This window comes from Babylonia areolata, chromosome 29, assembly GCF_041734735.1.
Source record: "Babylonia areolata isolate BAREFJ2019XMU chromosome 29, ASM4173473v1, whole genome shotgun sequence".
In the NCBI taxonomy this organism is placed as follows: Eukaryota; Metazoa; Mollusca; class Gastropoda; order Neogastropoda; family Buccinidae; genus Babylonia; species Babylonia areolata.
The window spans coordinates 491,678-516,099 of record NC_134904.1 but is presented as its reverse complement, the minus strand read 5'-3'; the positions used below and the strand labels follow the sequence as shown (position 1 = coordinate 516,099).

General features: G+C 39.1%; 1 protein-coding gene across 1 annotated transcript in view; it reads right to left on the bottom strand.

Annotated features, from left to right (window-relative positions):
* Window positions 1-24,422, bottom strand: part of LOC143302340 (pre-piRNA 3'-exonuclease trimmer-like) — a 52,195-nt gene that overhangs the window by 4,019 nt on the left and 23,754 nt on the right. The window contains exons 14-21 of the mRNA XM_076616970.1: window positions 24,308-24,372; window positions 22,748-22,815; window positions 21,371-21,424; window positions 19,857-19,899; window positions 17,130-17,229; window positions 15,023-15,112; window positions 7,486-7,574; window positions 5,813-5,911 (exon numbers count right to left, since the gene is read on the bottom strand). Of these exons, the coding sequence (XP_076473085.1) occupies window positions 5,813-5,911; window positions 7,486-7,574; window positions 15,023-15,112; window positions 17,130-17,229; window positions 19,857-19,899; window positions 21,371-21,424; window positions 22,748-22,815; window positions 24,308-24,372 (608 nt within the window). The remainder of the gene's footprint in view (window positions 1-5,812; window positions 5,912-7,485; window positions 7,575-15,022; window positions 15,113-17,129; window positions 17,230-19,856; window positions 19,900-21,370; window positions 21,425-22,747; window positions 22,816-24,307; window positions 24,373-24,422) is intronic.

Here is a 24,422-nt window from a genome sequence, read left to right as displayed (position 1 = left end):
AAAGAGCACTAATCTGACAATAAAGAGATTGTACATGTGTGTGTGTGTTGGTATCAATGCTGAAGATACAAAAGAGCACTAATCTGACAATAAAGAGATTGTACATGTGTGTGTGTGTTGGTATCAATGCTGAAGATACAAAAGAGCACTAATCTGACAATAAAGAGATTGTGCATGTGTGTGTGTGTTGGTATCAATGCTGAAGATACAAAAGAGCACTAATCTGACAATAAAGAGATTGTACATGTGTGTGTGTGTTGGTATCAATGCTGAAGATACAAAAGAGCACTAATCTGACAATAAAGAGATTGTACATGTGTGTGTGTGTTGGTATCAATGCTGAAGATACAAAAGAGCACTAATCTGACAATAAAGAGATTGTACATGTGTGTGTGTGTTGGTATCAATGCTGAAGATACAAAAGAGCACTAATCTGACAATAAAGAGATTGTACATGTGTGTGTGTGTTGGTATCAATGCTGAAGATACAAAAGAGCACTAATCTGACAATAAAGAGATTGTACATGTGTGTGTGTGTTGGTATCAATGCTGAAGATACAAAAGAGCACTAATCTGACAATAAAGAGATTGTACATGTGTGTGTGTGTTGGTATCAATGCTGAAGATACAAAAGAGCACTAATCTGACAATAAAGAGATTGTACATGTGTGTGTGTGTTGGTATCAATGCTGAAGATACAAAAGAGCACTAATCTGACAATAAAGAGATTGTACATGTGTGTGTGTGTTGGTATCAATGCTGAAGATACAAAAGAGCACTAATCTGACAATAAAGAGATTGTACATGTGTGTGTGTGTTGGTATCAATGCTGAAGATACAAAAGAGCACTAATCTGACAATAAAGAGATTGTACATGTGTGTGTGTGTTGGTATCAATGCTGAAGATACAAAAGAGCACTAATCTGACAATAAAGAGATTGTACATGTGTGTGTGTGTTGGTATCAATGCTGAAGATACAAAAGAGCACTAATCTGACAATAAAGAGATTGTACATGTGTGTGTGTGTTGGTATCAATGCTGAAGATACAAAAGAGCACTAATCTGACAATAAAGAGATTGTACATGTGTGTGTGTGTTGGTATCAATGCTGAAGATACAAAAGAGCACTAATCTGACAATAAAGAGATTGTACATGTGTGTGTGTGTTGGTATCAATGCTGAAGATACAAAAGAGCACTAATCTGACAATAAAGAGATTGTACATGTGTGTGTGTGTTGGTATCAATGCTGAAGATACAAAAGAGCACTAATCTGACAATAAAGAGATTGTGCATGTGTGTGTGTGTTGGTATCAATGCTGAAGATACAAAAGAGCACTAATCTGACAATAAAGAGATTGTACATGTGTGTGTGTGTTGGTATCAATGCTGAAGATACAAAAGAGCACTAATCTGACAATAAAGAGATTGTACATGTGTGTGTGTGTTGGTATCAATGCTGAAGATACAAAAGAGCACTAATCTGACAATAAAGAGATTGTACATGTGTGTGTGTGTTGGTATCAATGCTGAAGATACAAAAGAGCACTAATCTGACAATAAAGAGATTGTACATGTGTGTGTGTGTTGGTATCAATGCTGAAGATACAAAAGAGCACTAATCTGACAATAAAGAGATTGTACATGTGTGTGTGTGTTGGTATCAATGCTGAAGATACAAAAGAGCACTAATCTGACAATAAAGAGATTGTACATGTGTGTGTGTGTTGGTATCAATGCTGAAGATACAAAAGAGCACTAATCTGACAATAAAGAGATTGTACATGTGTGTGTGTGTTGGTATCAATGCTGAAGATACAAAAGAGCACTAATCTGACAATAAAGAGATTGTACATGTGTGTGTGTGTTGGTATCAATGCTGAAGATACAAAAGAGCACTAATCTGACAATAAAGAGATTGTACATGTGTGTGTGTGTTGGTATCAATGCTGAAGATACAAAAGAGCACTAATCTGACAATAAAGAGATTGTACATGTGTGTGTGTGTTGGTATCAATGCTGAAGATACAAAAGAGCACTAATCTGACAATAAAGAGATTGTACATGTGTGTGTGTGTTGGTATCAATGCTGAAGATACAAAAGAGCACTAATCTGACAATAAAGAGATTGTACATGTGTGTGTGTGTTGGTATCAATGCTGAAGATACAAAAGAGCACTAATCTGACAATAAAGAGATTGTACATGTGTGTGTGTGTTGGTATCAATGCTGAAGATACAAAAGAGCACTAATCTGACAATAAAGAGATTGTGCATGTGTGTGTGTGTTGGTATCAATGCTGAAGATACAAAAGAGCACTAATCTGACAATAAAGAGATTGTACATGTGTGTGTGTGTTGGTATCAATGCTGAAGATACAAAAGAGCACTAATCTGACAATAAAGAGATTGTACATGTGTGTGTGTGTTGGTATCAATGCTGAAGATACAAAAGAGCACTAATCTGACAATAAAGAGATTGTACATGTGTGTGTGTGTTGGTATCAATGCTGAAGATACAAAAGAGCACTAATCTGACAATAAAGAGATTGTACATGTGTGTGTGTGTTGGTATCAATGCTGAAGATACAAAAGAGCACTAATCTGACAATAAAGAGATTGTACATGTGTGTGTGTGTTGGTATCAATGCTGAAGATACAAAAGAGCACTAATCTGACAATAAAGAGATTGTACATGTGTGTGTGTGTTGGTATCAATGCTGAAGATACAAAAGAGCACTAATCTGACAATAAAGAGATTGTACATGTGTGTGTGTGTTGGTATCAATGCTGAAGATACAAAAGAGCACTAATCTGACAATAAAGAGATTGTGCATGTGTGTGTGTGTTGGTATCAATGCTGAAGATACAAAAGAGCACTAATCTGACAATAAAGAGATTGTACATGTGTGTGTGTGTTGGTATCAATGCTGAAGATACAAAAGAGCACTAATCTGACAATAAAGAGATTGTACATGTGTGTGTGTGTTGGTATCAATGCTGAAGATACAAAAGAGCACTAATCTGACAATAAAGAGATTGTACATGTGTGTGTGTGTTGGTATCAATGCTGAAGATACAAAAGAGCACTAATCTGACAATAAAGAGATTGTACATGTGTGTGTGTGTTGGTATCAATGCTGAAGATACAAAAGAGCACTAATCTGACAATAAAGAGATTGTACATGTGTGTGTGTGTTGGTATCAATGCTGAAGATACAAAAGAGCACTAATCTGACAATAAAGAGATTGTACATGTGTGTGTGTGTTGGTATCAATGCTGAAGATACAAAAGAGCACTAATCTGACAATAAAGAGATTGTGCATGTGTGTGTGTGTTGGTATCAATGCTGAAGATACAAAAGAGCACTAATCTGACAATAAAGAGATTGTACATGTGTGTGTGTGTTGGTATCAATGCTGAAGATACAAAAGAGCACTAATCTGACAATAAAGAGATTGTACATGTGTGTGTGTGTTGGTATCAATGCTGAAGATACAAAAGAGCACTAATCTGACAATAAAGAGATTGTACATGTGTGTGTGTGTTGGTATCAATGCTGAAGATACAAAAGAGCACTAATCTGACAATAAAGAGATTGTACATGTGTGTGTGTGTTGGTATCAATGCTGAAGATACAAAAGAGCACTAATCTGACAATAAAGAGATTGTACATGTGTGTGTGTGTTGGTATCAATGCTGAAGATACAAAAGAGCACTAATCTGACAATAAAGAGATTGTACATGTGTGTGTGTGTTGGTATCAATGCTGAAGATACAAAAGAGCACTAATCTGACAATAAAGAGATTGTACATGTGTGTGTGTGTTGGTATCAATGCTGAAGATACAAAAGAGCACTAATCTGACAATAAAGAGATTGTACATGTGTGTGTGTGTTGGTATCAATGCTGAAGATACAAAAGAGCACTAATCTGACAATAAAGAGATTGTACATGTGTGTGTGTGTTGGTATCAATGCTGAAGATACAAAAGAGCACTAATCTGACAATAAAGAGATTGTACATGTGTGTGTGTGTTGGTATCAATGCTGAAGATACAAAAGAGCACTAATCTGACAATAAAGAGATTGTACATGTGTGTGTGTGTTGGTATCAATGCTGAAGATACAAAAGAGCACTAATCTGACAATAAAGAGATTGTACATGTGTGTGTGTGTTGGTATCAATGCTGAAGATACAAAAGAGCACTAATCTGACAATAAAGAGATTGTACATGTGTGTGTGTGTTGGTATCAATGCTGAAGATACAAAAGAGCACTAATCTGACAATAAAGAGATTGTGCATGTGTGTGTGTGTTGGTATCAATGCTGAAGATACAAAAGAGCACTAATCTGACAATAAAGAGATTGTGCATGTGTGTGTGTGTTGGTATCAATGCTGAAGATACAAAAGAGCACTAATCTGACAATAAAGAGATTGTGCATGTGTGTGTGTGTTGGTATCAATGCTGAAGATACAAAAGAGCACTAATCTGACAATAAAGAGATTGTACATGTGTGTGTGTGTTGGTATCAATGCTGAAGATACAAAAGAGCACTAATCTGACAATAAAGAGATTGTACATGTGTGTGTGTGTTGGTATCAATGCTGAAGATACAAAAGAGCACTAATCTGACAATAAAGAGATTGTACATGTGTGTGTGTGTTGGTATCAATGCTGAAGATACAAAAGAGCACTAATCTGACAATAAAGAGATTGTACATGTGTGTGTGTGTTGGTATCAATGCTGAAGATACAAAAGAGCACTAATCTGACAATAAAGAGATTGTACATGTGTGTGTGTGTTGGTATCAATGCTGAAGATACAAAAGAGCACTAATCTGACAATAAAGAGATTGTACATGTGTGTGTGTGTTGGTATCAATGCTGAAGATACAAAAGAGCACTAATCTGACAATAAAGAGATTGTACATGTGTGTGTGTGTTGGTATCAATGCTGAAGATACAAAAGAGCACTAATCTGACAATAAAGAGATTGTACATGTGTGTGTGTGTTGGTATCAATGCTGAAGATACAAAAGAGCACTAATCTGACAATAAAGAGATTGTACATGTGTGTGTGTGTTGGTATCAATGCTGAAGATACAAAAGAGCACTAATCTGACAATAAAGAGATTGTACATGTGTGTGTGTGTTGGTATCAATGCTGAAGATACAAAAGAGCACTAATCTGACAATAAAGAGATTGTACATGTGTGTGTGTGTTGGTATCAATGCTGAAGATACAAAAGAGCACTAATCTGACAATAAAGAGATTGTACATGTGTGTGTGTGTTGGTATCAATGCTGAAGATACAAAAGAGCACTAATCTGACAATAAAGAGATTGTACATGTGTGTGTGTGTTGGTATCAATGCTGAAGATACAAAAGAGCACTAATCTGACAATAAAGAGATTGTACATGTGTGTGTGTGTTGGTATCAATGCTGAAGATACAAAAGAGCACTAATCTGACAATAAAGAGATTGTACATGTGTGTGTGTGTTGGTATCAATGCTGAAGTTATCAGACCAAGACCCAGGCTTTGACACACAACAGACGTGGAGGAATCTGGTCAACACGTCTGTGCACCACCCCACTGACTCTTCCCACATTTGAGGGAAAAGAAAGAAGACGATGAAGAGAAGAAGAAAAAGGACAGAAGAAGAAGCACAACTTTACAAGATTTCTGGACACTTGACTTCGAACCTGTTCAAAAACATGCCACTGTAATGAACAGGCTGTTTGTTTAATTCCGACTGACAAGTGCTCCAGATTTCTGAACACCTGTTGTTCATATAGCCACTCACCACATCAACACTTTGACAGAGGGTGAATGCTTCCAGAACCTGTACTTGGACACGGCCACTGTCTTGTGGTTCTTGAAGGTGCTCAGGATGGCCCTGGCACTGAAGAAGAACATTCAACACATTCATTACCCCCGAAAACCCAGTATGGCTGCCTACATGGTGAGGTAAAAACGGTCATACACGTAAAAGCTCACTCGTGTTCATACCAGTGAACGTGGGAGTTGCAGCCCATGAATGAATGAAGAAGAAGAAGAATACATTCATGATAAAAATAACGAGCATGGCAACTAATATAGTCAAATCAAATCGCATGAGGCAAGTGTATCTTTTGAGATATGGCCCCAACAAGCTTTAGCCATCATTATTATCCTCATTACAATTACTACAATTATCAATATCATCATCACTGTGACAGGAACAGCAAGTATACGTTTTGAGATGCGGCCCCAAACCAGCATTACCAATGTAATTAGTACAACACGCCACACTGCATTAACAGAGATGCACATACAGCAGATCAATGAAAAATCCAGACATTTTGTCACAATCATTGAACATTAAAACGTACAAAAGTGTGTCCATGATTGAACTATCACACAGACAAAATGTTATCTGGAGAATTGAATTATGCTTCCTGGCTTATCAAAAAAACAACAAAAAACCCAAACAATTACTACAATATCATCATCACTATGACAGGAAAAGCAAGTATACCTTTTGAAATGTGGTCTCAAACCAGTGTAACCATTACAATTACTACAATATCATCATCATTATCACTGTGACAGGAAAAGCAAGTATACATTTTGAAATGTGGTCCCAAACCAGTGTAACCATTACAATTACTACAATATCAACATCATCATCACTGTGACAGGAACAGCAAGCATACGTTCTGAAACATGGCCCCAAACCAGCATTATCATTATTTGTATTTTGTATTTGTATTTCTTTTTATCACAACAGATTTCTCTGCATGAAATTCGGGCTGCTCTCCCCAGGGAGAGCGCATCGCTATACTACAGCATCACCCATTTTTTTGTATTTTTTCCTGCGTGCAGTTTTATTTGTTTTTCCTATCGAAGTGGATTTTTCTACAGAATTTTGCCAGGAACAACCTTCTGTTGCCATGGGTTCTTTTACATGCGCTAAGTGCATGTTGCACACGGGACCTCGGTTTATCATCACATCCGAATGACTAGTGTCCAGACCACCGCTCAAGGTCTAGTGGAGGGGGAGAAAATATCAGCGATTGAGCTGTGATTCGAACCAGCGCGCTCAGATTCTCTCGCTTCCTGGGCGGACGCATTACCTCTAGGCCATCACTCCACATACAATTACTACATCATCATCATTATCATCACTATGACAGGAACGGCAAGTATACGTTCTGAAATATGGCCCCAAACCAGCATTACCATTACAATTACTACTACACCACCACCACCACCATCATCATCACTATGACAGGAACAGCAAGCATACGTTTTGAAATATGGCCCCAAACCAGCATTACCATTACAATTACTACACCACCACCACCACCATCATCATCACTATGACACGAACAGCAAGTATACGTTCTGAAATATGGCCCCGAACCAGCATTACCATTACAATTATCACAACACCATCATCATCATCGTCACCACACAGTGACAGAAGTGACCCACCAGGAGAAGTTGTCAGCAGCCACAATGGCAGTGGCAGGGGAGAGAAGTCTGATGTCCACCGGTCCACAGGGCGTCATCCACTCCGCCAACTGTAACGACAGTTTCAGTTTCACTTTCTCAAAGGAGGCATCGATACATTCGGACAAATCCATATGCGCTACACCACTCTGCAGGATAGTTGCCTGATCAGCAGCATAACCCAACACACTTAGGCCTGGAGTGCATGCTTATTTGTATATTTGTGTACCTATCAGAGTGGATTTCTTCTACGGAATTTTGCCAAACAACATCACTCTCGTTGCCATAGGTTCTTTTTCAGTGCGCCAAGTGCGTGCTGCACACAGCACCTCAGTTTATCGTCTCATCCGAAAGGCTAGATGCTCAGTTTGATTTTCCAGTCAAACTCGGGAGAAAGGGCGAGAGCGGGATTCGAACCCACACCCTCACAGACTCTCTGTATTGGCAGACGAGCGTCTTAACCATTCTGCCACCTTCCTCCTGTAACAACAACCACATCCATCATCAGGCACTGATTCATGGGAAGGCTTCATTCGTTTTCACTGTCAGGACCTCATGGCTATGAACGCCATACTTCAAGGTTTTCACTGTCAGGACCTCAGCGCTATGAACGCCATACTTAAGGTTTTCACTGTCAGGACCTCACAGCTATGAACGCCATACTTCAAGGTTTTCATTGTCAGGACCTCATGGCTATGAACGCCATACTTCAAGGTTTTCACTGTCAGGACCTCAGCGCTATGAACGCCATACTTCAAGGTTTTCACTGTCAGGACCTCAGTGCTATGAACGCCATACTTCAAGGTTTTCACTGTCAGGACCTCAGCGCTATGAACGCCATACTTCAAGGTTTTCACTGTCAGGACCTCACGGCTATGACCGCCATACTTCAAGGTTTTCACTGTCAGGACTTCACCGCTATGAACACCATACTTCAAGGTTTTCACTGTCAGGACCTCACAGCTATGACCGCCTCACAGCTATGACCGCCATACTTCAAGGTTTTCACTGTCAGGACCTCAGCGCTATGAACGCTATACTTCAAGGTTTTCACTGTCAGGACCTCAGTGCTATGAACGCCATACTTAAGGTTTTCACTGTCAGGACCTCACGGCTATGAACACCATACTTCAAGGTTTTCACTGTCAGGACTTCATCGCTATGAATGCCATACTTTAAGGTTTTCACTGTCAGGACCTCACAGCTATGAACGCCATACTTCAAGGTTTTCACTGTCAGGACCTCACGGCTATGAACGCCATACTTCAAGGTTTTCACTGTCAGGACCTCATGGCTATGAACGCCATACTTCAAGGTTTTCACTGTCAGGACTTCACCGCTATGAACACCATACTTCAAGGATTTCACTGTCAGGACCTCACAGCTATGAACGCCATACTTCAAGGTTTTCACTGTCAGGACCTCACGGCTATGAACACCATACTTCAAGGTTTTCACTGTCAGGACCTCACAGCTATGAACGCCATACTTCAAGGTTTTCACTGTCAGGACCTCACGGCTATGAACACCATACTTCAAGGTTTTCACTGTCAGGACCTCACAGCTATGACCGCCTCACAGCTATGACCGCCATACTTCAAGGTTTTCACTGTCAGGACCTCAGCGCTATGAACGCTATACTTCAAGGTTTTCACTGTCAGGACCTCAGTGCTATGAACGCCATACTTAAGGTTTTCACTGTCAGGACCTCACGGCTATGAACACCATACTTCAAGGTTTTCACTGTCAGGACTTCATCGCTATGAATGCCATACTTTAAGGTTTTCACTGTCAGGACCTCACGGCTATGAACGCCATACTTCAAGGTTTTCACTGTCAGGACCTCATGGCTATGAACGCCATACTTCAAGGTTTTCACTGTCAGGACTTCACCGCTATGAACACCATACTTCAAGGATTTCACTGTCAGGACCTCACAGCTATGAACGCCATACTTCAAGGTTTTCACTGTCAGGACCTCACAGCTATGAACGCCATACTTCAAGGTTTTCACTGTCAGGACCTCAGCGCTATGAACGCCATACTTCAAGGTTTTCACTGTCAGGACCTCAGTGCTATGAACGCCATACTTCAAGGTTTTCACTGTCAGGACCTCAGCGCTATGAACGCCATACTTCAAGGTTTTCACTGTCAGGACCTCACAGCTATGAACACCATACTTAAGGTTTTCACTGTCAGGACCTCAGTGCTATGAACGCCATACTTCAAGGTTTTCACTGTCAGGTCCTCAGCGCTATGAACGCCATACTTCAAGGTTTTCACTGTCAGGACCTCACAGCTATGAACGCCATACTTCAAGGTTTTCACTGTCAGGACCTCACAGCTATGAACGCCATACTTCAAGGTTTTCACTGTCAGGACCTCACAGCTATGAACGCCATACTTCAAGGTTTTCACTGTCAGGACCTCAGTGCTATGAACGCCATACTTCAAGGTTTTCACTGTCAGGTCCTCAGCGCTATGAACGCCATACTTCAAGGTTTTCACTGTCAGGACCTCACAGCTATGAACGCCATACTTCAAGGTTTTCACTGTCAGGACCTCACGGCTATGAACACCATACTTCAAGGTTTTCACTGTCAGGACCTCAGCGCTATGAATGTGATACGGCAGCAGTGCACACCACAGAAGTGATTCAATGCAGCATCTCCTGTTATGGTCTAACAGCCTGACTGTTTGTTGTCTGAAAGAGATCAAATACAACAGAATGAATGAACACAACATCAGGAACAACACTGTTTGTTGTCTGAAAGAGATCTAATACAACAGAATGAATGAACACAACATCAGGAACAACACTGTTTGTTGTCTGAAAGAGATCAAATACAACAGAATGAATGAACACAACATCAGGAACAACACTGTTTGTTGTCTGAAAGAGATCAAATACAACAGAATGAATGAACACAACATCAGGAACAACACTGTTTGTTGTCTGAAAGAGATCTAATACAACAGAATGAATGAACACAACATCAGGAACAACACTGTTTGTTGTCTGAAAGAGATCAAATACAACAGAATGAATGAACACAACATCAGGAACAACACTGTTTGTTGTCTGAAAGAGATCAAATACAACAGAATGAATGAACACAACATCAGGAACAACACTGTTTGTTGTCTGAAAGAGATCAAATACAACAGAATGAATGAACACAACATCAGGAACAACACTGTTTGTTGTCTGAAAGAGATCTAATACAACAGAATGAATGAACACAACATCAGGAACAACACTGTTTGTTGTCTGAAAGAGATCAAATACAACAGAATGAATGAACACAACATCAGGAACAACACTGTTTGTTGTCTGAAAGAGATCAAATACAACAGAATGAATGAACACAACATCAGGAACAACACTGTTTGTTGTCTGAAAGAGATCAAATACAACAGAATGAATGAACACAACATCAGGAACAACACTGTTTGTTGTCTGAAAGAGATCAAATACAACAGAATGAATGAACACAACATCAGGAACAACACTGTTTGTTGTCTGAAAGAGATCTAATACAACAGAATGAATGAACACAACATCAGGAACAACACTGTTTGTTGTCTGAAAGAGATCAAATACAACAGAATGAATGAACACAACATCAGGAACAACACTGTTTGTTGTCTGAAAGAGATCAAATACAACAGAATGAATGAACACAACATCAGGAACAACACTGTTTGTTGTCTGAAAGAGATCAAATACAACAGAATGAATGAACACAACATCAGGAACAACACTGTTTGTTGTCTGAAAGAGATCTAATACAACAGAATGAATGAACACAACATCAGGAACAACACTGTTTGTTGTCTGAAAGAGATCAAATACAACAGAATGAATGAACACAACATCAGGAACAACACTGTTTGTTGTCTGAAAGAGATCAAATACAACAGAATGAATGAACACAACATCAGGAACAACACTGTTTGTTGTCTGAAAGAGATCTAATACAACAGAATGAATGAACACAACATCAGGAACAACACTGTTTGTTGTCTGAAAGAGATCAAATACAACAGAATGAATGAACACAACATCAGGAACAACACTGTTTGTTGTCTGAAAGAGATCAAATACAACAGAATGAATGAACACAACATCAGGAACAACACTGTTTGTTGTCTGAAAGAGATCAAATACAACAGAATGAATGAACACAACATCAGGAACAACACTGTTTGTTGTCTGAAAGAGATCTAATACAACAGAATGAATGAACACAACATCAGGAACAACACTGTTTGTTGTCTGAAAGAGATCTAATACAACAGAATGAATGAACACAACATCAGGAACAACACTGTTTGTTGTCTGAAAGAGATCTAATACAACAGAATGAATGAACACAACATCAGGAACAACACTGTTTGTTGTCTGAAAGAGATCAAATACAACAGAATGAATGAACACAACATCAGGAACAACACTGTTTGTTGTCTGAAAGAGATCAAATACAACAGAATGAATGAACACAACATCAGGAACAACACTGTTTGTTGTCTGAAAGAGATCAAATACAACAGAATGAATGAACACAACATCAGGAACAACACTGTTTGTTGTCTGAAAGAGATCAAATACAACAGAATGAATGAACACAACATCAGGAACAACACTGTTTGTTGTCTGAAAGAGATCAAATACAACAGAATGAATGAACACAACATCAGGAACAACACTGTTTGTTGTCTGAAAGAGATCAAATACAACAGAATGAATGAACACAACATCAGGAACAACACTGTTTGTTGTCTGAAAGAGATCAAATACAACAGAATGAATGAACACAACATCAGGAACAACACTGTTTGTTGTCTGAAAGAGATCTAATACAACAGAATGAATGAACACAACATCAGGAACAACACTGTTTGTTGTCTGAAAGAGATCAAATACAACAGAATGAATGAACACAACATCAGGAACAACACTGTTTGTTGTCTGAAAGAGATCTAATATGACAGAATGAAAACAACATCAGGAACAACAATGTTTGTTTGTTGTTCGAAAGAGATCAAATATGACAGAATGAATGAAAACAACATCAGGAACAACACTGTTTGTTTGTTGTTCGAAAGAGATCAAATATGACAGAATAAATGAAAACAATATCAGAAACAACAATGTTTGTTGTTCGAAAGAATTGAAATACGACAGAATGAATGAAAACAACATCAGGAACAACACTGTTTGTTGTTCAAAAGAGTTAAACTACGACAAAATGAATGAAAACATCAGGAACAACACTTAATTATTTGTTGTTCGAAAGAGATAAAATACGACAGAATAAATGAAAACAACATCAGGAACAACACTTGATTGTTGTTTGAAAGAGATAAAATATGACAGAATAAATGAAAACAACATCAGGAACAACACTTGATTGTTGTTTGAAAGAGATAAAATATGACAGAATAAATGAAAACAACATCAGGAACAACACTTAATTATTTGTTGTTTGAAAGAGATAAAATATGACAGAATAAATGAAAACAACATCAGGAACAACACTTGATTGTTGTTTGAAAGAGATAAAATATGACAGAATAAATGAAAACAACATCAGGAACAACACTTGATTGTTGTTTGAAAGAGATAAAATATGACAGAATAAATGAAAACAACATCAGGAACAACACTTGATTGTTGTTTGAAAGAGATAAAATATGACAGAATAAATGAAAACAACATCAGGAACAACACTTGATTGTTGTTTGAAAGAGATAAAATATGACAGAATAAATGAAAACAACATCAGGAACAACACTTGATTGTTGTTTGAAAGAGATAAAATATGACAGAATAAATGAAAACAACATCAGGAACAACACTTGATTGTTGTTTGAAAGAGATAAAATATGACAGAATAAATGAAAACAACATCAGGAACAACACTTGATTGTTGTTTGAAAGAGATAAAATATGACAGAATAAATGAAAACAACATCAGGAACAACACTTGATTGTTGTTCGAAAGAGATAAAATATGACAGAATAAATGAAAACAACATCAGGAACAACACTTGATTGTTGTTCGAAAGAGATAAAATATGACAGAATAAATGAAAACAACATCAGGAACAACACTTGATTGTTGTTCGAAAGAGATAAAATATGACAGAATAAATGAAAACAACATCAGGAACAACACTTGATTGTTGTTCGAAAGAGATAAAATATAACAGAATAAATGAAAACAACATCAGGAACAACATTTGATTGTTGTTCGAAAGAGATCAAATATAACAGAATGAACGAAAACAACATCAGGAACATCACCAAGTGTAGGCACACTGTGTTCCTAAGCCCACAACTCCACAGACATTGAATGACAGTCTGTGTGATAACAACATCAGACCATTATCGTAATTACTGATTACTGATTATCAAGTCAGGCGCAATAGCCAAGTGGTTAAAGCATTGGACTTTCAATCTGAGGGTCTCAGGTTCGAATCTTGGTGCCTGGTGGGTAAAAGATGGAGATTTTTCCGATCTCCCAGGTCAACATATGTGCAGACCTGCTAGTACCTGAACCCCCTTCAAGCAGATGATCAAATACGCACGTTAAAGATCCTGTAATCCATGTCAGCGTTCGGTGGGTTATGGAAACAAGAACATAGCCTGCATGCACACTCCTGAAAGCGAAGTGTAGCTGCTTACATGGCGGGGTAAAAACAGTCATACACGTAAAAGCCCACTGGTGTACCAGGTACATATGAGTGAACTTGGGAGTTGCAGCCTACAAACACAGAGAGAAGAAGAAGAAAAAGAATTGTCATAATAATAATGACGGGTGCAACAGCTAAGTGGTTAAAGCCTTGAACATTTAATCTGTGGGTCCTGGGTTTGAATCCTGGTCACGGCGCCTGGTGGGTAAAGGTGGAGACTCTTTCGATCTTCCAGGTCAACAGATGTGCAGACCGGCTAGTGTCTGAACCACTTCTGTGTATATACACAAAAGATCCAATATGCATGTTAAAGATCCCATAATCCATGTCAGCATTTGGTGGGTTACAGAAACAACAACAACACATTGTTAAAGATTCCATAATCCATGTCAGCATTTGGTGGGTTACAGAAACAACAACACATTGTTAAAGATCCCATAATCCATGTCGGCATTTGGTGGGTTATATGTTAAAGATCCCATAATCCATGTCAGCATCTGGTGGGTTACATGTTAAAGATCCCATAATCCATGTCAGCATCTGGTGGGTTACATGTTAAAGATCCCATAATCCATGTCAGCATCTGGTGGGTTACAGAAACAACAACACATCCGCCATGGGGCGCTCTGAAAATGGAGCACGACTTCCAACATAGCCGGAGCGAAAACAGTCATATATGTAAAAGCCCAACAGTGCACTACAAGAGTGAATGTGGGTGTGACAGCCCGTGAGCAAAGAAGATGATAAAGATGATCACCATCCTTACACAGTGTTCCTACACCCACAGAACCACAGACAGACACAGAGCACCAGTTCTCACCTGCTGTGTGTTTAGTCTCTCTCCTCGCTTGCGACACCTCACGAACAGCTGCTGTGGACGCTTTGACGGGGGGTCTGGCCCCTCCAGACACTGCAGACAGACAATAATAATGCTAACAATAATGTGGAGTGATGGCCTAGAGGTAACATGTCCGCCTAGGAAGCGAGAGAATCTGAACGCGTTGGTTCAAATTATGGCTCAGCCACCAGTATTTTCTCCCCTCCACTAGACCTTGAGTGGCGGTCTGGACGCTAGTCATTCGGATGAGATGATAAACCAAGGTCCCGTGTGCAGCATGCACTTAGCGCACATAAAAGAACCCACGGCAAGAAAAGGGTTGTTCCTGGCAAAATTCTGTAGAAAAATCCACTTCGACAGGAAAAACAAATAAAACTGCACGCAGGAAAAAAAAAAAGAAGTGGGTGGCGCTGTAGTGTAGCGACGCGCTCTCCATGGAGACAGCAGCCCGAATTTCACACAGAGAAATACAAATACAAATAATAATAATTATATATATTACTTACATGGTGCAAACTCCCCATACAATGGGCTCTGATCGCCTTGCATGAAACAACACATATACAATAGTGCATGATAACATGCCTCTGCGCATGAAAAAACAACACATATATGTGTATTTATAAACCAAGACAATGCTACAAATGGCCGATATGAACAATCTCACACACACACACACACACACACACACACACACACACACACTACATGATTTCAGTAGAGGGTAAAGTGGGGTGGGTAGGAGGAGGAAAAATACAGACAAAACAGCTACGCTTCATAACACCCAAAGGCCTCTTTGAACAGGTGGGTTTTCAAGTTTGTGTTGAAAGAGGACAGTGTTGGTAAGATACATCAACTCTTCACTTTTCTTTTTTATCTATATTTAATCATCTACTGTCTTTTAAAATCTTCACAGAAGCGAGTAGATGTTTTTTTCCTGAAAGGTCCAACACTTCAACCACTCAGCTATTGCACCCATCCAGTGAATTCATATCCACTGTGTCAAGGACTCGACACAGGACCCAAACTTCTACCTTCTGCCGTTTGAACCTTCCCCAACCAAAGTCATGTACCTATCCACACCTGGGTGGAGTGGTGAAAGTGCCTTTCCCAGGGGCACACAACACCATGCCAAAACAGAGCCTCAAACTCGGATCACTGCTCAACACTGGACCACAAGACCAACCCCTAACCCATTCTGTCACGGCATGAAACCTGTGTACTAGGGTTAACACAACAATGTTTTGTCCTTTACTGTCCTAGCTGATTATTGTTGCTTCATCCTTTACTGTCCTAGCTGATTATTGTTGTTTTGTCCTTTACTGTCCTAGCTGATTATTGTTGTTTTGTCCTTTACTGTCCTAGCTGATTATTGTTGCTTCATCCTTTACTGTCCTACCTGATTATTGTTGTTTTGTCCTTTACTGTCCTAGCTGATTATTGTTGCTTCATCCTTTACTGTCCTAGCTGATTATTGTTGTTTCATCTTTCACTGTCCTAGCTGCTTGTTGTTTCGTCCTTTGCCTTCCTGACTGATTATTGTTGTCCTAACTATTTGTTGTTTTGTCCTTTGATGTCCTGCTGATTATTGTTGTTTTGTCCTTTACTGTCCTGCTGATTATTGTTGTTTTGTCATTTACTGTCCTAGCTGATTATTGTTGTTTTGTCCTTTACTGTCCCAGCTGATTATTGTTGTTTCACCATTTACTGTCATAGCTGATTATTGTTGTTTCATCCTTTACTGTCCTAGCTGATTATTGTTATTTCGTCCTTCACTGTCCTAGCTGATTATTGTTGTTTCATCCTTTACTCTCCTGACTGATTATTGTTGTTTTGTCCTTTACTGTCCTAACTGATTATTGTTGTTTTGTCCTTCACTGTCCTAACTGATTATTGTTGTTTCGTCCTTCACTGTCCTAACTGATTATTGTTGTTTTGTCCTTTACTCTCCTGACTGATTATTGTTGTTTCGTCCTTTACTGTCCTAGCTGATTATTGTTGTTTTGTCCTTAGCTCTCCTAGCCTCACTGTTCCTTCTTTCTGTGTACAAGGGTTCACCAAAAAATGTAAAGCAGAGACAGATACTCACAATGTAGCTGACTGTGGCTCGAATCACGTTGATATGGTTACAGAACGGCTCGGCCGATTTCAGGTACAGCTGTATGGGGCAGTAACCCACCAGGCTGTTTCTGCTCAGTAAAACAGACCCAAAAAAGTGATTCAGTAAACAGCATTTCAGCTCGTTTAAACCTTCAGTTTAGTTCAGTTTCTCAAAGAGCATCACTGAGATCGGACAAATATATATACTGTACACCACATCAGCAAGGCAGATGCCTTACCAGTAGCATAACTCAGTACTTAGTCAGGCCTTCAGTATATATATGCATATCTATTTGAGTGGTTTAAGCGATGGACTTTCAATCTGAGGGTCCCGGGTTCGAATCTCGGTAACAGCACCTGGTGGGTAAAGGGTGGAGATTTTTCCAATCTCCCAGGTCAACATATGTGCAGACCTGCTAGTGCCTAACCTCCTCCATGTATATATGCACGCAGAAGATCAAATACGCACGTTAAAGATCCTGTGACGCATGTCAGTGTCCGGTGGGTTATGGAGACAGGAAAAATAGCCAGCAGCACAAACCACGACAGAGTCATCGGCAACTGATGTTGGTCGTGTAACGGAAAAAAAGAAAAGAAGAATGGATTTCTTCTGCAGAATTCTGCCAGAGAACAAGCCTTTTGTCGTTTTTCACCCATGGGACCTCAGTTTATCTACAGAATTCTGCCAGAGGACAAGCCTTTTGTCGTTCTTTTTCACCCATGGGACCTCAGTTTATCTACAGAATTCTGCCAGAGGACAAGCCTTTTGTCGTTCTTTTTCACCCATGGGACCTCAGTTTATCTACAGAATTCTGCCAGAGGACAAGCCTTTTGTCGTTCTTTTTCACTCATGGGACCTCAGTTTATCTACAGAATTCTGCCAGAGGACAAGCCTTTTGTCGTTCTTTTTCACTCATGGGACCTCAGTTTATCTACAGAATTCTGCCAGAGAACAAGCCTTTTGTCGTTCTTTTTCACTCATGGGACCTCAGTTTATCTACAGAATTCTGCCAGAGGACAAGCCTTTTGTCGTTCTTTTTCACTCATGGGACCTCAGTTTATCTACAGAATTCTGCCAGAGAACAAGCCTTTTGTCGTTCTTTTTCACTCATGGGACCTCAGTTTATCTACAGAATTCTGCCAGAGGACAAGCCTTTTGTCGTTCTTTTTCACTCATGGGACCTCAGTTTATCTACAGAATTCTGCCAGAGAACAAGCCTTTTGTCGTTTTTCACTCATGGGACCTCAGTTTATCTACAGAATTCTGCCAGAGGACAAGCCTTTTGTCGTTCTTTTTCACCCATGGGACCTCAGTTTATCTACAGAATTCTGCCAGAGGACAAGCCTTTTGTCGTTCTTTTTCACTCATGGGACCTCAGTTTATCTACAGAATTCTGCCACAGAACAAGCCTTTTGTCGTTCTTTTTCACTCATGGGACCTCAGTTTATCTACAGAATTCTGCCAGAGGACAAGCCTTTTGTCGTTCTTTTTCACTCATGGGACCTCAGTTTATCTACAGAATTCTGCCAGAGGACAAGCCTTTTGTCGTTCTTTTTCACTCATGGGACCTCAGTTTATCTACAGAATTCTGCCAGAGGACAAGCCTTTTGTCGTTCTTTTTCACTCATGGGACCTCAGTTTATCTACAGAATTCTGCCAGAGAACAAGCCTTTTGTCGTTCTTTTTCACCCATGGGACCTCAGTTTATCTACAGAATTCTGCCAGAGAACAAGCCTTTTGTCGTTCTTTTTCACCCATGGGACCTCAGTTTATCTACAGAATTCTGCCAGAGAACAAGCCTTTTGTCGTTCTTTTTCACTCATGGGACCTCAGTTTATCTACAGAATTCTGCCACAGAACAAGCCTTTTGTCGTTCTTTTTCACCCATGGGACCTCAGTTTATCTACAGAATTCTGCCACAGAACAAGCCTTTTGTCGTTCTTTTTCACCCATGGGACCTCAGTTTATCTACAGAATTCTGCCACAGAACAAGCCTTTTGTCGTTCTTTTTCACTCATGGGACCTCAGTTTATCTACAGAATTCTGCCAGAGAACAAGCCTTTTGTCGTTCTTTTTCACCCATGGGACCTCAGTTTATCTACAGAATTCTGCCAGAGGACAAGCCTTTTGTCGTTCTTTTTCACTCATGGGACCTCAGTTTATCTACAGAATTCTGCCAGAGGACAAGCCTTTTGTCGTTCTTTTTCACTCATGGGACCTCAGTTTATCTACAGAATTCTGCCAGAGGACAAGCCTTTTGTTGCTGTTTTTCACTCATGGGACCTCAGTTTATCTACAGAATTCTGCCAGAGAACAAGCCTTTTGTTGCTGTTTTTCAGTGCACCAAGTGCATACTGCTCATCTTAATGACTGAATGCTCAGTTTGATTTTTCTAGTAAAACCTAGGAGAAAACTGTTGTTGTTTTTAGGAGACATTAAATTTACAAACCTTTCCAAAACGAGTAAACAGTCAGTTTTTACAGACTTTTAAGGCCTTACAATTGGTACCTCAGTTTCTCCAAACTTTTACACACATTTAATGAGCATAAAACCCTGCACTGAAAAAAAATCTACACTGTAACCAGTTACCAATGACAACAGTACAAACAAAATAACATCAAACAAAGTTATCAACAGTGGGTTAGCTCAGGTGGGTGGTTGTCAATACACATATACACACGCACGCACACACACCACAATGAAAAAGAAACTTACTTGTTGTTCCTGAACCTTTCCAAGTGGCAGAGTCTGATAAAAACTGAAACACACAAATAAAAACAAGCATTTAATCGATAAAAGACATATCAAAATAATCAAATGTGCAAGATGACTGACAGACCAATGCTAAGAGACGAGAAAACATAGGCATTGCTTTACAAGGTTTCATAACTCAAAGAATAGTATTTTATTTTTTGCTTGATTTTACCAGGTTGGCTTATGTCAGCCTGTCTTGCTGCCATCATTGTGACATATTCATAAGCTGCTTGTCTTGAATATTTACTAACTGTTCATGACAAATGAAATAATGAATGTGTGTGATTGTTAAATATTGTTCAAGAAAAAATGAATTATTGTGTGATTGTATGACAGATTGTTCATGATGTATGAATTACTCTGTGTATAACAAATAGTAAAGAGTGGTAACTCTCTCCACTACACAAGGTACACAACTTCAAGTCAGTGATGCTCACGCTACCGATTCAGGTAACACATGTCAAGTGACTGGTATAAGGACAGGCCCGGCGCTTCCTTTTTTGAGGAAGTGTCTCGGTTTGTTCCAATGTACCTTTTATTCACCTGTGTGCTAGTGGAATCGGTAGTGTAAGCATCACTGACTTGAAGTTGTGTACCTTGTGTAATGGAGAGAGTTACCACTCTTTACTAAATGGAGAGAGTTACCACTCTTTACTATTTGTAAATCATTTCATCTCCTGGCCTCATTGTTTGTTCATATTCTGTGTATTACTGTTTTCATCTCCTGGCCTCATTATCTGTTCATACTCTGTGTATTAATCATTTCATCTCCTGGCCTCATTATTTGTTCATATTCTGTGTAGAACTGCCATATCACATCTTTTTCTTTTTCTTTTTTTTTTTTTGGTCTGCATTAAAAAAGATAAAAGAAAAAATCAGCATGGACAGGACTGACTGCTATTTCTCATACTGGGACCCAGGAGCCACTCAACCAAAGTGCCTGCCTTAAAGCAGATTAAAGGGAAGGGGGGGGGGGGATTGCCAAAATGCCAATGATGAAATTCATACATCAATGAAATACTCCCACCAAAGTGCGTGGCTTAATACAAAAACAAAGTAAAAGGGTGCAAAACCACCAAAATGCCAGTGCAGAAATCCACATATTAATGAAATACTCTGACCAAAGTGGTGTCCCAATACCAAAACAAAGTAAAATAAAGGGGGTGAAACTGTCAAAATGCCAATGCTATATTCCATATGTCAATGAAATACTCCCACCAAAGTGCGTGGCTTAATACCAAAACAAAGTAAAACAAAAGGGTGAAAAGTCACCAAAATGCCAATGCTGAAATCCACATACAGTAACGAAATACTCCCACAAAAGTGGTGTCTTAATACAAAAACAAACTAAAATAAATGGGGTGGGGGGGTGCGGGGGGTGAACTGCCACAATGCCAATACTGAGACCCGTATGATATCAAAATACTCCCAGCAAGTGTCAGAAAGGGTGAATGACTGGCAAGATGGAAGCTCACCATAGCCACACACGTAAGCGTCAAATCCAGCCTCATGGGGGGTATTCTGCAGTGCTGGAACAAAGTACACAAATAATCACCACTCTCTTTTTTCTTTTCTTTTTATTTCGAGTCAAAACCATATTGATGGATGCAAGTACAGTAATGGAAAGAAACAAAACAAAATTCTATTTTAAGTACAATTTGAATTCTTTTCTCTTTTTTTTTTTTGTCTGACGCTTTAGGCAAAAATTGAAGAGATATTAAGAAAATTACGCACCCAAAAAAAAACCCAACAAATTATTCAAAGTGCACTTTGGAAATAAGCACAATATGATTTGAACAACATGCCTGTATGCACAGATGCACATATACTTTCCTGTACACATACAAGACACATATGCACACACTTTTATACATACACACACATATCAATGGCAAGGGGGACACACACACACACACACACACACACATTCATATACATGCAAACACACATATGCAAACATTTTAATTCACACACACATACATACACAAACACACACACATACATACAAGGGCAGGAACACACACACACACACACACACACACATGCACAAACATGTTTACACATTTACACACACACACATACACACACACATGAACAAACATGTATACACACACACACACACACAAAAACACACACACACCACTTCATACACATACACACCATTCATACACATTTACACACGCACCAACACCACCACCACACACACTCTCCCTCCCTCTCTTTTGCCCCCTCTTCCAGATTGACCAACCCATCTGTTAACTCACTGTAGTGATCAAACCTCTTCCAGACTGACCAACCAATCTGTTAACTCACTGTAGTGATCAAACCTCTTCCAGACTGACCAACCAATCTGTTAACTCACTGTAGTGATCAAACCTCTTCCAGACTGACCAACCAATCTGTTAACTCACTGTAGTGATCAAACCTCTTCCAGATTGACCAACCCATCTGTTAACTCACTGTAGTGATCAAACCTCTTCCAGACTGACCAACCAATCTGTTAACTCACTGTAGTGATCAAACCTCTTCCAGATTGACCAACCCATCTGTTAACTCACTGTAGTGATCAAACCTCTTCCAGACTGACCAACCAATCTGTTAACTCACTGTAGTGATCAAACCCCTTCCAGACTGACCAACCAATCTGTTAACTCACTGTAGTGATCAAACCTCTTCCAGACTGACCAACCAATCTGTTAACTCACTGTAGTGATCAAACCTCTTCCAGACTGACCAACCAATCTGTTAACTCACTGTAGTGATCAAACCTCTTCCAGATTGACCAACCCATCTGTTAACTCACTGTAGTGATCAAACCTCTTCCAGACTGACCAACCAATCTGTTAACTCACTGTAGCGATCAAACCCCTTGGCATGAGTCACAGATGGCATATGCTGCTCACAATTTGTCACAGCTTTACTGCAAACATAAAAACAATGAATTGTACAAATAATCTCTTCACAACTTTAACACAAACATAAAAACAATGAGTTGTACAAATAATCTCTTCACAACTTTAACACAAACATAAAAACAATGAGTTGTACAAATAATCTCTTCACAACTTTAACACAAACATAAAAACAATGAGTTGTACAAAAAATCTCTTCACAACTTTAACACAAACATAAAAACAATGAGTTGTACAAATAATCTCTTCACAACTTTAACACAAACATAAAAACAATGAATTGTACAAATAATCTCTTCACAACTTTAACACAAACATAAAAACAATGAGTTGTACAAATAATCTCTTCACAACTTTAACACAAACATAAAAACAATGAGTTGTACAAATAATCTCTTCACAACTTTAACACAAACATAAAAACAATGAATTGTACAAATAATCTCTTCACAACTTTAACACAAACATAAAAACAATGAGTTGTACAAATAATCTCTTCACAACTTTAACACAAACATAAAAACAATGAATTGTACAAATAATCTCTTCACAACTTTAACACAAACATAAAAACAATGAGTTGTACAAATAATCTCTTCACAGTTTTAACACAAACATAAAAACAATGAATTGTACAAATAATCTCTTCACAACTTTAACACAAACATAAAAACAATGAATTGTACAAATAATCTCTTCACAACTTTAACACAAACATAAAAACAATGAATTGTACAAATAATCTCTTCACAGTTTTACCACAGACACAAAGACATGATCTTTTTACTTTGTGTGTTTATAAGTACACTGCAAAAACAAAAACAAAAAAAACAAAAAACACCTGAAAGACATGTTTACCTCGTGTGATAAAGCACACACTCTGCACACACAAAAGCAAGTCACACAAATCATTCCTTAAACTCAAATGTTTTAAGACGGACTACACACACAATGAGGTGATATGTGCTGCTGGGGTGATAAAGCTGATGAAATGTTACCTGCTGATGAGGTGGTGATACCTGCTGATGAGGTGGTAATACCTGCTGATGAGGCGGTGATACCTGATGATGTGGTGATACCTGATGATGTGGTGATACCTGCTGATGAGGCGGTGATACCTGATGATGAGGTGATACCTGATGATGTGGTAATACCTGCTGATGAGGCGGTGATACCTGATGATGTGGTGATACCTGATGATGTGGTGATACCTGCTGATGAGGTGTTGCCTCATGGTGAGGTGTTACCTGCTGATACCTGATGATGAGGTGTTATCTGCTGGTGAGGTGATACCTGAGATGTTACCTGCTGATGAGGTGATGCCTGCTGATGAGGTATTAAATGTTTATGAGGCGTTACCTGCTGATGAGGTGATGATGAGGTGATACCTGCTGAAGAGGTGATACATGCTGATGAGGCGATATCTTGATGAGGTGTTACCTGCTGATGGGGTGATGATGAGATAGCCTGATGAGGTGATACCTGCTGATGAGGTGTTACCTGCTGATGAGGTGATACAGCTGGATCAGGTTGTTGGAGAAGGTGCCTGTCAGCTCCTGCAGCATCTATTCACGTCAAAACAAAAAAACAAAACAAAATCAATCACAAATCTTTT